This window comes from Entelurus aequoreus, linkage group LG05 (assembly GCF_033978785.1).
Source record: "Entelurus aequoreus isolate RoL-2023_Sb linkage group LG05, RoL_Eaeq_v1.1, whole genome shotgun sequence".
Classification (NCBI taxonomy): Eukaryota; Metazoa; Chordata; class Actinopteri; order Syngnathiformes; family Syngnathidae; genus Entelurus; species Entelurus aequoreus.
The window spans coordinates 84,189,618-84,202,117 of NC_084735.1; the positions used below are offsets into that span (position 1 = coordinate 84,189,618).

At 35.2% G+C, this 12,500-nt stretch overlaps 1 protein-coding gene across 1 annotated transcript in view; it reads right to left on the reverse strand.

The window, feature by feature from the left end:
- Nucleotides 1–12,070, reverse strand: part of faxdc2 (fatty acid hydroxylase domain containing 2) — a 20,523-nt gene extending 8,453 nt beyond the window's left edge. The window contains exons 1-5 of the mRNA XM_062049107.1: nucleotides 11,951–12,070; nucleotides 11,614–11,645; nucleotides 8,820–8,917; nucleotides 4,055–4,158; nucleotides 2,050–2,171 (exon numbers count right to left, since the gene is read on the reverse strand). Of these exons, the coding sequence (XP_061905091.1) occupies nucleotides 2,050–2,171; nucleotides 4,055–4,158; nucleotides 8,820–8,917; nucleotides 11,614–11,643 (354 nt within the window). The 5' untranslated portion in view covers nucleotides 11,644–11,645; nucleotides 11,951–12,070. The remainder of the gene's footprint in view (nucleotides 1–2,049; nucleotides 2,172–4,054; nucleotides 4,159–8,819; nucleotides 8,918–11,613; nucleotides 11,646–11,950) is intronic.
- Between the last annotated feature and the right edge of the window lie 430 nt (nucleotides 12,071–12,500).

Below are 12,500 nucleotides of genomic sequence, written 5' to 3' on the forward strand. Positions count from 1 at the left end.
AATAAAAGTTGTCACTCACAGAGGAAGTGTCAATGTCAAAAACACAAATAAAAGTTGTCACTCACAGAGGAAGTGTCAATGTCAAAAACACAAATAAAAGTTGTCACTCACAGAGGAAGTATCAATGTCAAAAACACAAATAAAAGTTGTCACTCACAGAGGAAGTGTCAATGTCAAAAACACAAATAAAAGATTTAATTTGGCAAATATGTTGTTAGTTGGGAACAAATGCGACCAAATGACTTTTGAACTTTGAACCCTAACTGCGAACACATGCCCCAGTTTTTGAACGTGACCTACACCGATGATTGATCCCTTGTTTTGTGTTGTTTTGCGCTCTTACTGTGGCGGGTGAGCAACTTCCTGTGAGCACAAATGTCGCTAACGTGTTGTTTATGTGGAGAGAAAAGAGCTGAGGCTGTTTTCCATTCCAAGTGTCAGCGAGTTGAGGATAAAAACAATCAATACTCTGATAAAGCTCAGAGATTACGACACTTATCGTGTTTTCCTTACGATGTTATCTCCGCCGCGTGCCACGTCGGACTTTGACACACTTTGAACTTGTTCTGTTACTCTTTATTCCATGTTTGCCTGCAAGTGTTTCATGCGTATCATACCTCAGCTAATATTACAGTTGGTCCATTCTCCCAGTTTGAGGTCTTCAAAATGGCTAACGTGCTAACATGCTAGCGCGTCTATGAGATTTTCAATGTACATTAGCATGGAGCTAGCCGGTGGGTTTCAATGTGTTTCGTTTGCTTACCATATTACGGATAAATGATTTAGTATTTTTATGTCCGTTATAATTGACATGCTTTATGAACTTAGAATATGTTGCCCTGTTAGCATGCTAATATTAACACGCTAACATTTTTTTGCTAGCATTGTGCAGTGTGTTTTAACCTAATGATGGATTTTGTTGCTTGGTGCCATCTTAGAAATATGCTAGCTGTGCTAATGTTAGCATGCTAACATTTTATGCTAGCCTTTTACCTAATTATGTTGGTTTTAACCTAATGATGGATTTTGTTACTTGGTGCCATCTTAGAAATATGCTAGCTGTGCTAATGTTAGCATGCTAATGTTAGCATGCTAACATTTTATGCTAGCCTTTTACCGAATTATGTTGGTTTTAACCAAATTATGTATTTTGTTACTTGGTGCCATCTTAGAAATGTGCTAGTTGTTTTCCTGTTAGCATGCTAATGTTGACATGCTAACATTTTATGCTAGCCTTTTACCGAATTATGTTGGTTTTAACCAAATTACGTATTTTGTTACTTGGTGCCATCTTAGAAATGTGCCAGCTGTTCGCCTGTTAGCATGCTAATGTTGGCATGCTAACATTTCATGCTAGCCTTTTACCGAATTATGTTGGTTTTAACCTAATAATGAATTTTGTTACTTGGTGCCATCTTAGAAATGTGTAGCTTTTCTCCTGTTAGTATGCTAATGTTGGCATGCTAACATTTATGCTAGCCTTTTTCCTAATTATGTTGGTTTTAACCTAATAATGGATTTTGTTACTTGGTGCCATCTTACAAATATGCTAGCTGTTCCCCTGTTGGCATGCTAACATTTCATGCTAGCCTTTTACCTAATTATGTTGGTTTTAACCAAATTATGTATTTTGTTACTTGGTGCCATCTTAGAAATGTGCTAGCTTTTCTCCTGTTAGCATGCTAATATTGGCATGTTAAAATTTCATGCTAGCCTTTTACCTATTTACGTTGGTTTTAACCTAATAATGGATTTTGTTACTTGGTGCCATCTTAGAAAGGTGCTAGTTGTTTTCCTGTTAGCATGCTAATGTTGGCATGCTAACATTTTATGCTAGCATTTTACCTAATTATGTTGGTTTTAACCTTATAATGGATTTTGTTACTTGGTGCCATCTTAGAAATGTGCTAGCCGTTCCCCTGTTATCATGCTAACATTTTATGTTAGCATTTTATGTAAATATGTACATTTTAAACCCAATAAATGGATTATATTACGTGGCGCCATCTTAGAAGCATGCTAGCTGTTCTCCTGTTAGCAAAAACTTACCGGATTATTCTTGTCCACTTGGACGCGGTAGCGTGTGATGAAGGCGGGTCTTCCTGTGGTGTCCACCAATAGCAGCAGAGCGTTGAAACCCCAAAAAACCACAGTGGGCACAAGCATGGTCCCTGTGGCGAGAGAGCAGAAAACTTTCCAACGCTTGAAAAGAAACGTTCAAAAATGTCAGCACCAGATCTGTGTTTTATATTTAATACAGAGCGCTAAATGAACAGACTTAAATGCAATTATTCCAGAGAGTAAATTCTTAGAAGTATGCTAGCTGTTCCCCTGTTAGCATGCTAATGTTAACATTCTAATGTTTTATGCTTGCATTTTAGCTAATTTTGTATTTTTTTACCCTAACAAGCATGGATTCTGTTACTTGGCGCCATTACAGAAGTATGCTAGCTATTTATCTGTTAGCGTGCTAACATTGTATGCTAGAATTTAAGCTAATTATGTATCTTTTAGCCTACTAATATGGATTTTGTTACTACACGCCATCTTAGAAGTATGCTAGCGGTTCCCCTGCTAACGTTAGCATAAAATGTTAGCATGCTAGCTATCCATCCATCCATTTTTCTACCGCTTGTCCCGTGCTAGCATTTTAGCTAATTTTGTATGTTTTGACCGAATAGTCACAGACTTTGCTACTTGGCGCCATGTTGGAAGTTAGCTAGCTGTTCCCCTTTTAGCATGCTAATGTTAACATTTGAATGTTGTATGCTAGCATTTCAGCTAATTTTGTACTTTTTAACCTAATAAGCATGAATTCTGTTACTTGGCGCCATCTTGGAAGTACGCTAGCTCCTCACTTTTTGACATGCTAATTAGCACGCAAACATTCAAGCTAATCATTCATATTTCAACGTAATCATCATTGATTTCCTTACTCGTCGCCATCTTAGAAACACAGGTATGCTCGGTGTACCCTTGTTAGCATGCTAATGCTTTACGCTGCTATTTTAGCTAATTTTGTAAGTTTAAACCTAGATATTTCTTGGCGCCATCTTAGAAGTATGCCAACGGTTCCCCTGCTAACGTTAGCGTAAAATGTTAGCATGCTAGCATTTTCGCTAATTTTGTATGTTTTGACCGAATAATCACAGACTTTGTTACTTGGCGCCATGTTGGAAGTTTGCTAGCTGTTCCCCTTTTAGCATGCTAATGTTAACATTCAAATGTTTTGTACTAGCATTTTAGCTAATTTTGTACTTTTTAACCTAATAAGCATGCATTCTGTTACTTGGCGCCATCTTGGAAGTATGCTAGCCCCTCACTTTTTGACATGCTAATTAGCACGCAAACATTCAAGCTAATCATTCATATTTCAACGTAATCATCATTGATTTCCTTACTCGTCGCCATCTTAGAAACACAGGTATGCTCTGTGTACCCTTGTTAGCATGCTAATGCTTCACGCTGCTATTTTAGCTAATTTTGTAAGTTTAAACCTAGATATTTCTTGTCGCCATCTTAGAAGTATGCCAGCGGTTCCCCTGCTAACATTAGCATAAAATGTTAGCATGCTAGCATTTTCGCTAATTTTGTATGTTTTGACCGAATAATCACGGACTTGGTTACTTGGCGCCATGTTGGAAGTTTGCTAGCTGTTCCCCTTGTTAGCATGCTTACTTTTTATGCTAGCATTTCAGCTAATGTTGTGTATTTAGAGCTAAAAATCATAGGTTTTGTTACTTAGTAACCTCTTGAAGTATGCTAACTATCCTAATTATACCAACCTATAGAATTTGAAGCTCTTTAACTTTTAAACCATTGTAACTTTCATACTATTTTTACATCCATTCTACATTCCATCGGCGTGTCGGTTTAGCTTCAGCAATTTAGAAATTGCTTCATGTAGTTATTGTCCTTCCATTGAAACATGACAACAAGGTTTGGCACGGAGACGCATTCCTCCATGGATTGCTCACATTTGGCTGCGGTAATTTACCCGACACTTACCGGTTTGTTTACTCTTACTTTAGAGGATGAAAAAAAAAGGACTTACCCATGTAGAATAAAGCTTCATTGTGACCCTCAAAGGTGACAGAAAGTTTGCTCCACAAGTTCTGCCAGAAGTCTCCTGACGCTCCCCAGAACCTCTGAAGATGCCTGAGGAGGACGAGCTAGCTTGTTCAACTAGCACAAAAAGACGCAAACGTGCTAAATAAAAACAAAACAACTATTTTCTTCAAAAAGGTCAACATCGTGCCCCTGCCAAAGAAAAACACCGTGACCTGTCTGAATGACTATCGCCCTGTTGCACTCGCCCCAATAGTGATGAAGTGCTTCGAGAGGATAGTCATGTCACACATCAAGAAGACCATCCCGGACGAACTGGACCGTCTACAGCAGGGGTCACCAACGCGGGCACCAGGTAGCCCGTAAGGACCAGATGAGTAGCCCGCTAAAAATAGCTCAAATAGCAGCACTTACCAGTGAGCTGCCTCGATTTTTTAAATTGTATTTATTTACTAGCAAGCTGGTCTCACTTTGTCCGACATTTTTAATTCTAAAAGAGACAAAACTCAAATAGAATTTGAAAATCCAAGAAGATATTTTAAAGACTCGGTCTTCACTTGTTTAAATAAATTCATTAATTTTTAAAATTCATTAATTAATTTTTTGTCTCTGAAAGAGACAAAACTCAAATAGAATTTGAAAATCCAAGAAAATATTTTAAAGACTCGGTCTTCACTTGTTTAAATAAATTCATTAATTTTTAAAATTCATTAATTAATTTTTTGTCTCTAAAAGAGACAAAACTCAAATAGTATTTGAAAATCCAAGAAAATATTTTAAAGACTCGGTCTTCACTTGTTTAAATAAATTCATTAATTTTTAAAATTCATTAATTAATTTGTTGTCTCTAAAAGAGACAAAACTCAAATAGAATTTGAAAATCCAAGAAAATATTTTAAAGACTCTGTCTTCACTTGTTTGAATAAATTCATTAATTTTTTTTACTTTGCTTCTTGTAACTTTCAGAAAGACAATTTTAGAGAAAAAATACAACCTTAAAAATGATTTTAGGATTTTTAAACACATATACCTTTTTACCTTTTAAATTCCTTCCTCTTCTTTCCTGACAATTTAAATCAATGTTCAAGTAAAAAAAATTTTTTTATTGTAACGAATAATAAATACATTTTAATTTAATTCTTCATTTTAGCGTCTGTTTTGTCGACGAAGAATATCTGTGAAATATTTCTTCAAACTTATTATGATTAAAATTCCCCAAAAAATATTCTGGCAAATCTAGAAAATCTGTGAAATCAAATTTAAATCTTATTTCAAAGTCTTTTGAATTTCTTTTAAAATTTTTGTTCTGGAAAATCTAGAAGAAATAATGATTTGTCTTTGTTAGAAATATAGCTTGGTCCAATTTGTTATATATTCTAACAAAGTGCAGATTGGATTTTAACCTATTTAAAACATGTCATCAAAATTCTAAAATGAATCTTAATCGGGAAAAATTACTAATGATGTTCCATAAATTTTTATTTTTTCAAAAAGATTCGAATTAGCTAGTTTTTCTCTTTTTTTTTTTCGGTTGAATTTTAAAGAGTCGAATTTGAAGATAAACTGTTTCAAAATTGAATTGTCATTTTTTTTCCTGTTTTCTCCTCTTTTAAACCGTTCAATTAAGTGTAAATATCATTAATTATTAATAATAACATAGAGTTAAAGGTAAATTGAGCAAATTGGCTATTTCTGGCAATTTATTTAAGTGTGTATCAAACTGGTAGCCCTTCGCATTAATCACTACCCAAGAAGTAGCTCTTGCTTTCAAAAAGGTTGGTGACCCCTGCTCTACAGTTTGCTTACCGGCAGAACTGGTCCACCGAGGATGCAGTCAACACCGTCATCCACACCACCCTCACCCACTTAGAGGGTAAGGACACCTATACCAGGCTATTATTCATCGACTACAGCTCTGCTTTTAACACGGTCATCCCACAAAATCTCACTGCTGGTCTCTCTTTGACTGGGTCCTGAACTTTCTCACAAACCGGAGTCGGCAACCGGACATCAGGCACAAAGGTTCTAAGCACAGGTGACCCCCCCAAGGCTCCGTACACCCTCTTCACACACGACTGTGTGGCCTCCCAGAACAACACCACATCATCAAGTTTGCAGATGATACTATGGGAGCTGAGGCAGCGTACAGAAGGGAGGTAGTGGAACCGGGGGCCTGGTGTCAGGATAGTAATCTCTCCTTGAACACAGACAAGACCAAGGAGATGATTATTGACCCACGGTGAAGGAGTGAACAGTACACACCTCTGTACATAGGGGGGCAGAGGTGGACAGGGTGAAAACCTTTAAATTCCTCGGGACCATACATGCCAACCCTCCCGAATTTTCCGGTAGACTCCCGAATTTCAGTGCCTCTCCCGATTTCCAACCGGACAACTATATTGGGGGCGTGGCTTAAAGGCCTACTGAAAGCCACAACTACCGACCACGCAGTCTGATAGTTTATATATCAATGATGACATCGTAACATTGCAACACATGCCGATACGGCCGGGTTAACTTATAAAGTGACATTTAAAATTTCTCGCTAAACTTCCGGTTGAAAACGTGTATGTATGATGACGTATGCGCGTGACGTCAATAGTTAAACGGAAGTATTCGGACACCATTGAATCCAATACAAAAAAGCTCTGTTTTTATCTCAAAATTGGACATCTGTGTTGGTGAATCTTTTGCAATTTGTTTAATGAACAATGGAGACTGCAAAGAAGAAAGTTGTAGGTGGGATCGGTGTATTAGCGGCTGGCTGCAGCAACACAACCAGGAGGACTTTGACTTGGATAGCAGACGCGCTAGCCGACGCTAGCCGCCGACCGCACGGATGATCGGGTGAAGTCCTCCGTCCTTCCGTCGATCGCTGGAACGCAGGTGAGCACGGGTGTTGATGGGCAGATGAGGGCTGGCGCAGGTGGAGCGCTAATGTTTTTAGCATAGCTCTGTGAGGTCCCGTTGCTAAGTTAGCTTCAATGGCGTCGTTAGCAACAGCATTGTTAAGCTTCGCCAAGCTGGAAAGTATTAACCGTGTATTTACATGTCCATGGTTTAATAGTATCGTAGATTTTCTGTCTATCCTTCCAGTCAGGGGTTTATTTCTTTTGTTTCTATCTGCAGTTAAGCCCGATGCTATCACGTTAGCTCCGTAGCTAAAGAGCTTCGCCGATGTATTGTCGTGGAGATAAAAGTCACTGTGAATGTCCATTTTCGTGTTCTGGACTCTCATTTTCAAGAGGATATAGTATCCCAGGTGGTTTAAAATACAAATCCGTGATCCACAATAGAAAAAGGAGAGTGTGTGGAATCCAATGAGCCAGCTTGTACCTAAGTTACGGTCAGAGCGAAAAAAGATACATCCTGCACTGCACGCTAGTCCTTCACTCTCACGTACCTCATCCACGAATCTTTCATCCTCGCTCAAATTAATGGGGTAATCGTCGCTTTCTCGGTCCGAATCTCTCTCGCTGCTGGTGTAAACAATAGGAAAATGTGAGCAGTCCTTCCTCCTGTGACGTCACGCTACTTCCGGTATAGGCAAGGCTTTTTTTTTTTTATCAGCGACCAAAAGTTGCGAACTTTATCGTCGTTTCAGCAAAAATATGTCAATATCGCGAAATGATCACGTATGACACATAGAATGGATCTGCTATCCCCGTTTAAATCAAAACAATTCATTTGAGTAGGCCTTTAACTGTGCATATGACAATGAGCCATCTTGAATATAATGCTAATAGAAGCCTGTCTATGGGAAATCCAATGTACATTAGCATCAAGCTAGCGCAGTTTTAGAAAACTGGAGCCGTACTTTACGTTTGAGCGTTTTTTTCCCCCAAGCATTCCCACTTTGTTGGTGTTGAAAATTGCAACTTAATTACTTAGAGGAGGGGTTCCAAACCTTTTTGACAACTTTTCCACTCCTTAGGGGCCCACTCGAGTATTACCACTTATTCATCATACTCTTGATTTGAATCCTATTCAATAATTATGTCTAACCTACTTGCGGTTTAACAGGATAAACCTGTAAACAAATGAAATGAAGCATGCGTTAATCACAAAGATTGTTATCGAGGCTTAGGTCAGGCTGATTACAAAAATAAATACTAATCAACTATACTGCAAAAGAAGGAACTAAATTAATATTAAATGATACAAAAAATGTTAAACTCTTGATAAAATCTCAGTGCAAATTAAAATACAGCGTTGCCACTTTAGTCATATTTTTTGCCCTTAAGAAACTTCTATGACTTTAGCTCCAGACTTCTTCAGTTTGTTTGGTATTGTCATTACTGCCCCAAGTGGTGGAAAAGGGTATTACAACAGAGTACCCCTGCGGCCCTCTAGAACAGTGGTCCCCAACCTTTTTGTAGCTGCGGACCGGTCAACGCTTGAAAATGTGTCCCACGGACCGGGGTGGGGGGTGTATTTAAAAAAAAAAAAAAAAAAAAAAAATTGTTTTTTTTTTTTTACATAAATAAATACAATCATGTGTGTTTACGGACTGTATCCCTGCAGACTGTATTGATCTATATTGATATATAATGTATATATTGTGATTTTTATGTTGATGTCATTAAAAAAAAAAAAAAAAAAAAATTTTATTTTTTTTTTAATTTTTTTTTAAATTTCTTGTGCGGCCCGGTACCAATCGGTTGGGGACCACTGCTCTAGAAGGCGCCGATGTTGGTAGACCTCACACGCCAGCGGACAGAAGCGTTACAGACGGCGTAATGACTTCCTACCATGTCAGCGAGTTGCCGAACGCCGCCAACAACAAGATCCCTGAGCCGATGACGAAGGCGGCCTTCTTCACGGAGTCCCACAGCCCCCCAGAGGTGTCCTGCGTGGAGGACAAGGCAACGTGAGCGTCTCTGATCGCGTGTCGACGGCTCAGCTTTCAGGAAACGTCAACACCACGCGGGTAAGGCGAGCAAAACCAGCGTCTCTGTTTACCCACTCGTTTTACGCACGTGAATTTGGACACACTCTGAAAACAGGAAGAGGACTTTGTTGGCGCGGAGTCAAGCACGCCGAGAACAAAAGCTGCTGCTCACAATGTTATTCTCTCAATTTTATGGTTTTCTTCATGTGTTATTTAGATTTTATTTGTACACATTTTATGAGATAATAATAATAATAATAATAATAATGGATTCGATTTATATCGCGCTTTTTCTATTGTTAGATACTCAAAGCGCTCACAGAGAAGTGGGAACCCATCATTCATTCATACAACTTTATAAATATTTTGTTATTTTACAAATGTTTACAATTTTTTAAAATTATAACATTTTTATACTTGTAAAAAAAATTTTTTTTTTAACTAGAGACTTTAAATTTAGAATACAATTTCAAACTAGGACTTAAACAAAAGCTGCTGCTCACAATGTTATGTAATATTATTCTTTCAATCTTATGGTTTTCTTCATGTGTTATTTAGATTTTATTTGTACATATTTTATAAGATACTACAACTTTATAAATATTTTCATATTTTACAAATGTTTAGAATTTTTTAAAATTATAAAATTTTTATATTTGAAAAAAACTTTTTTTTTAATTTTTAAATTTAGATTTAAAATTTAGACTACAATTTCAAACAAGGGTTTTAAACTAGGACTTTAAAACCCACAATTGGGTTGAATACACTTTTTTGTATTTAAAAAGTGTCATTTTGAACAATGGTTTTAAACTAGCATTGTGATTTTAAACAAACATTTCAAACGGGGGTTTTGAATGATAATTTTAAATTAGGATTTTAAGATAGAGTTTTAGACTCAGATTTTAAACTAGCATTTTGAACTAAGATTTTAAACTAGAAATTTTAACTAGGATTTAAAAGTATAATTTTAAAATATGGTTTTAAACTAAAGTTTTAACAATTTTAACTAGGGTTTTAAGGTGTAATTTTAAACAATGGTTTTAAACTAGCATTGTGATTTTAAACAACCATTTCAAACTAGGGTTTTGAATTATCATTTTAAAGTAGGATTTTAAGATGGTTTTAGACTCAGATTTTAAACTAGAAATTTGAACTAGGATTTAAAAGTATAATTTTAAAGTTATAACTAAAATTGTGATTTTAAACAAAAAAATTAAACGAGGGTTTTGAATTATAATTTTAAACTACAATTTTAGACTAGGATTTTTAATTAGAATTTGAAACTTATTTAAAAGTGTAATTTTAAAATGTTTTAAACTAAAATTCTGATTTCAAACAATTTTAAACTAGGATTTTAAGCTAAATTTTAAACTAAGATTTTAAACTATGATTGTGAACTAGGATTTAAAAGTTATAACTAAAATTGTGATTTTAAACAAAAAAATTAAACGAGGGTTTTGAATTATAATTTTAAACTACAATTTTAGACTAGGATTTTTAATTAGAATTTGAAACTGATTTAAAAGTGTAATTTTAAAATATATTTTAAACTAAAATTCTGATATCAAACAACAATTTTAAACTATGATTGTGAACTAGGATTTAAAAGTATAATTTTAAAATATGGTTTTAAACTAAAGTTCTGATTTTAAACAAATAAAGTTGAACAAGGGTTTTGAATTATAATTTTAGACTAGGATTTTAAAACAGAAGTTTAAACTAGAATTTGAAACTATAATTTAAAACCAAAATTTTTGATCTACACTTTGAACCTAGGATTTAAAAGTATACTTTTAAAATATGGTTTAAAACTAGAATTGTGATTTTAACCAACAATTTTTAAACTAGGGTTTTGAATTATAATTTAAAACTAGGATTTTAAGATAGAATTTTACACTCAGATTTCAAACTAGATTTTTAAACTAAGATTTTAAATTTTACGTTTTAACTAGAATTTGAAACTAGGATTTAAAAGTATACTTTTAAAATATGTTTTTTAACTAAAGTTGTGCTTTTAAACAAAAATGTTGAACTAGGGTTTTGAATTATAATGTTAAACTCGGATTTTAAAATATATTTTTAAACTAAGATTTTAAACCATAAATTTAAACTACAATTTAAAACTTGGATTTTGAACTATTTGAAAGTATAATTTTAAAATAGGGTTTTAAACTAAAATTCTGATTTTAAAAACAACAACAAAAATAAACTTGGGTTTTGGAATTATAATTTTGAACTAGAATTTTAGATTTTAGAATTTCAAACTAAGATTTTGAACTCGGATTTTGAACTAGGATTTGAAAGTATAAATTTAAACTATGGTTTTAAACTAGAATTGTGATTTTAAACTATAAATTTAAACTAGTATACTAAACTATTTTAAATGTATGTTTAATACAATTTTTTTAGGTGCCTGTACATGAAAGTGCTGTATAAATAAAGTGTGATTGAATGCTTGTTAATGGGGAAAAACAACATGAATAATCATCATAGTTGGCAGACAGAAGCTGCTAAAAAAAACTCATCCAACCAGACGTGCAAGTTCAGGATATGATAAATAACATGATGTAACTGCGATTGTCTTTCTGCTGGTGAGTCACCTTGCTTTTTACTAGTGTGTGTGTGTGTGTGTGTGTGTGTCAAGGTGTTCTTACCTGTCTGCTTTTCACTTGTGCTATCCTCATGTCTGTCAAACACATTTTAAAAAATTAGAAGTAAATATTTTTCAATTTGGCGTAAATAGAAGTAATATTTATATTCTTTATAATTAATAAATAAAGGATGATTTTTTTTTTGATTTTTTTCAATTCTTGCCATAATCCGTTTTGACATCGTTTTCACTCAAATAGTGCCACACTATAAATAGTGTATTTTAATTCAGTAAAACCTTTTTTGGAGGAAAGAATATAGAATAACGCTATAAACATGTATAATCAGACTGTCATGTTGATTATTGATAAATTGGGTCACCACAAAAAGAGAAGAACTCACCTCAGTCTTCAGTTCCCAGTCATGTTTCTCACTGCGCCACTTCGCCTTTTAAAACCCCAGCGCTTGTTTACGCCCAGCTCCGCTTGTGATTGGCTCACAGCAGGTCAGCTGACCAGCGCCGCACCCGGAAATGGCCGAGGGATTTCCTCGCCATGTTGACAAGGGAAGTCTTCCTAACGCGCTTTTCCAGGGACTTGAAACTGAAATGAACGGGCGGGAACGCGGTAATGATTACTTAGAATACGATAAATTGGCAGATATTGTCAAAATACCCATGTTGGATCTGCGTAAATGGACGTAAAGTGAAGTACAGGTGGCCACAACATTAGGTACACCTCTGTGCTAAGATAGCATAGGTCAGGGGTCGGCAACCCAAAATGTTGAAAGAGCCATATTGGACCAAAAATACAAAAACAAATCTGTCTGGAGCCGCAAAAAATTAAAAGCCATATTACATACAGATAGTGTACGTGTCATGAGATATAAATTGAATTAAGAGGACTTAAAGGAAACTAAATGACCTCAAATATACCTACTAATGAGGCATAAT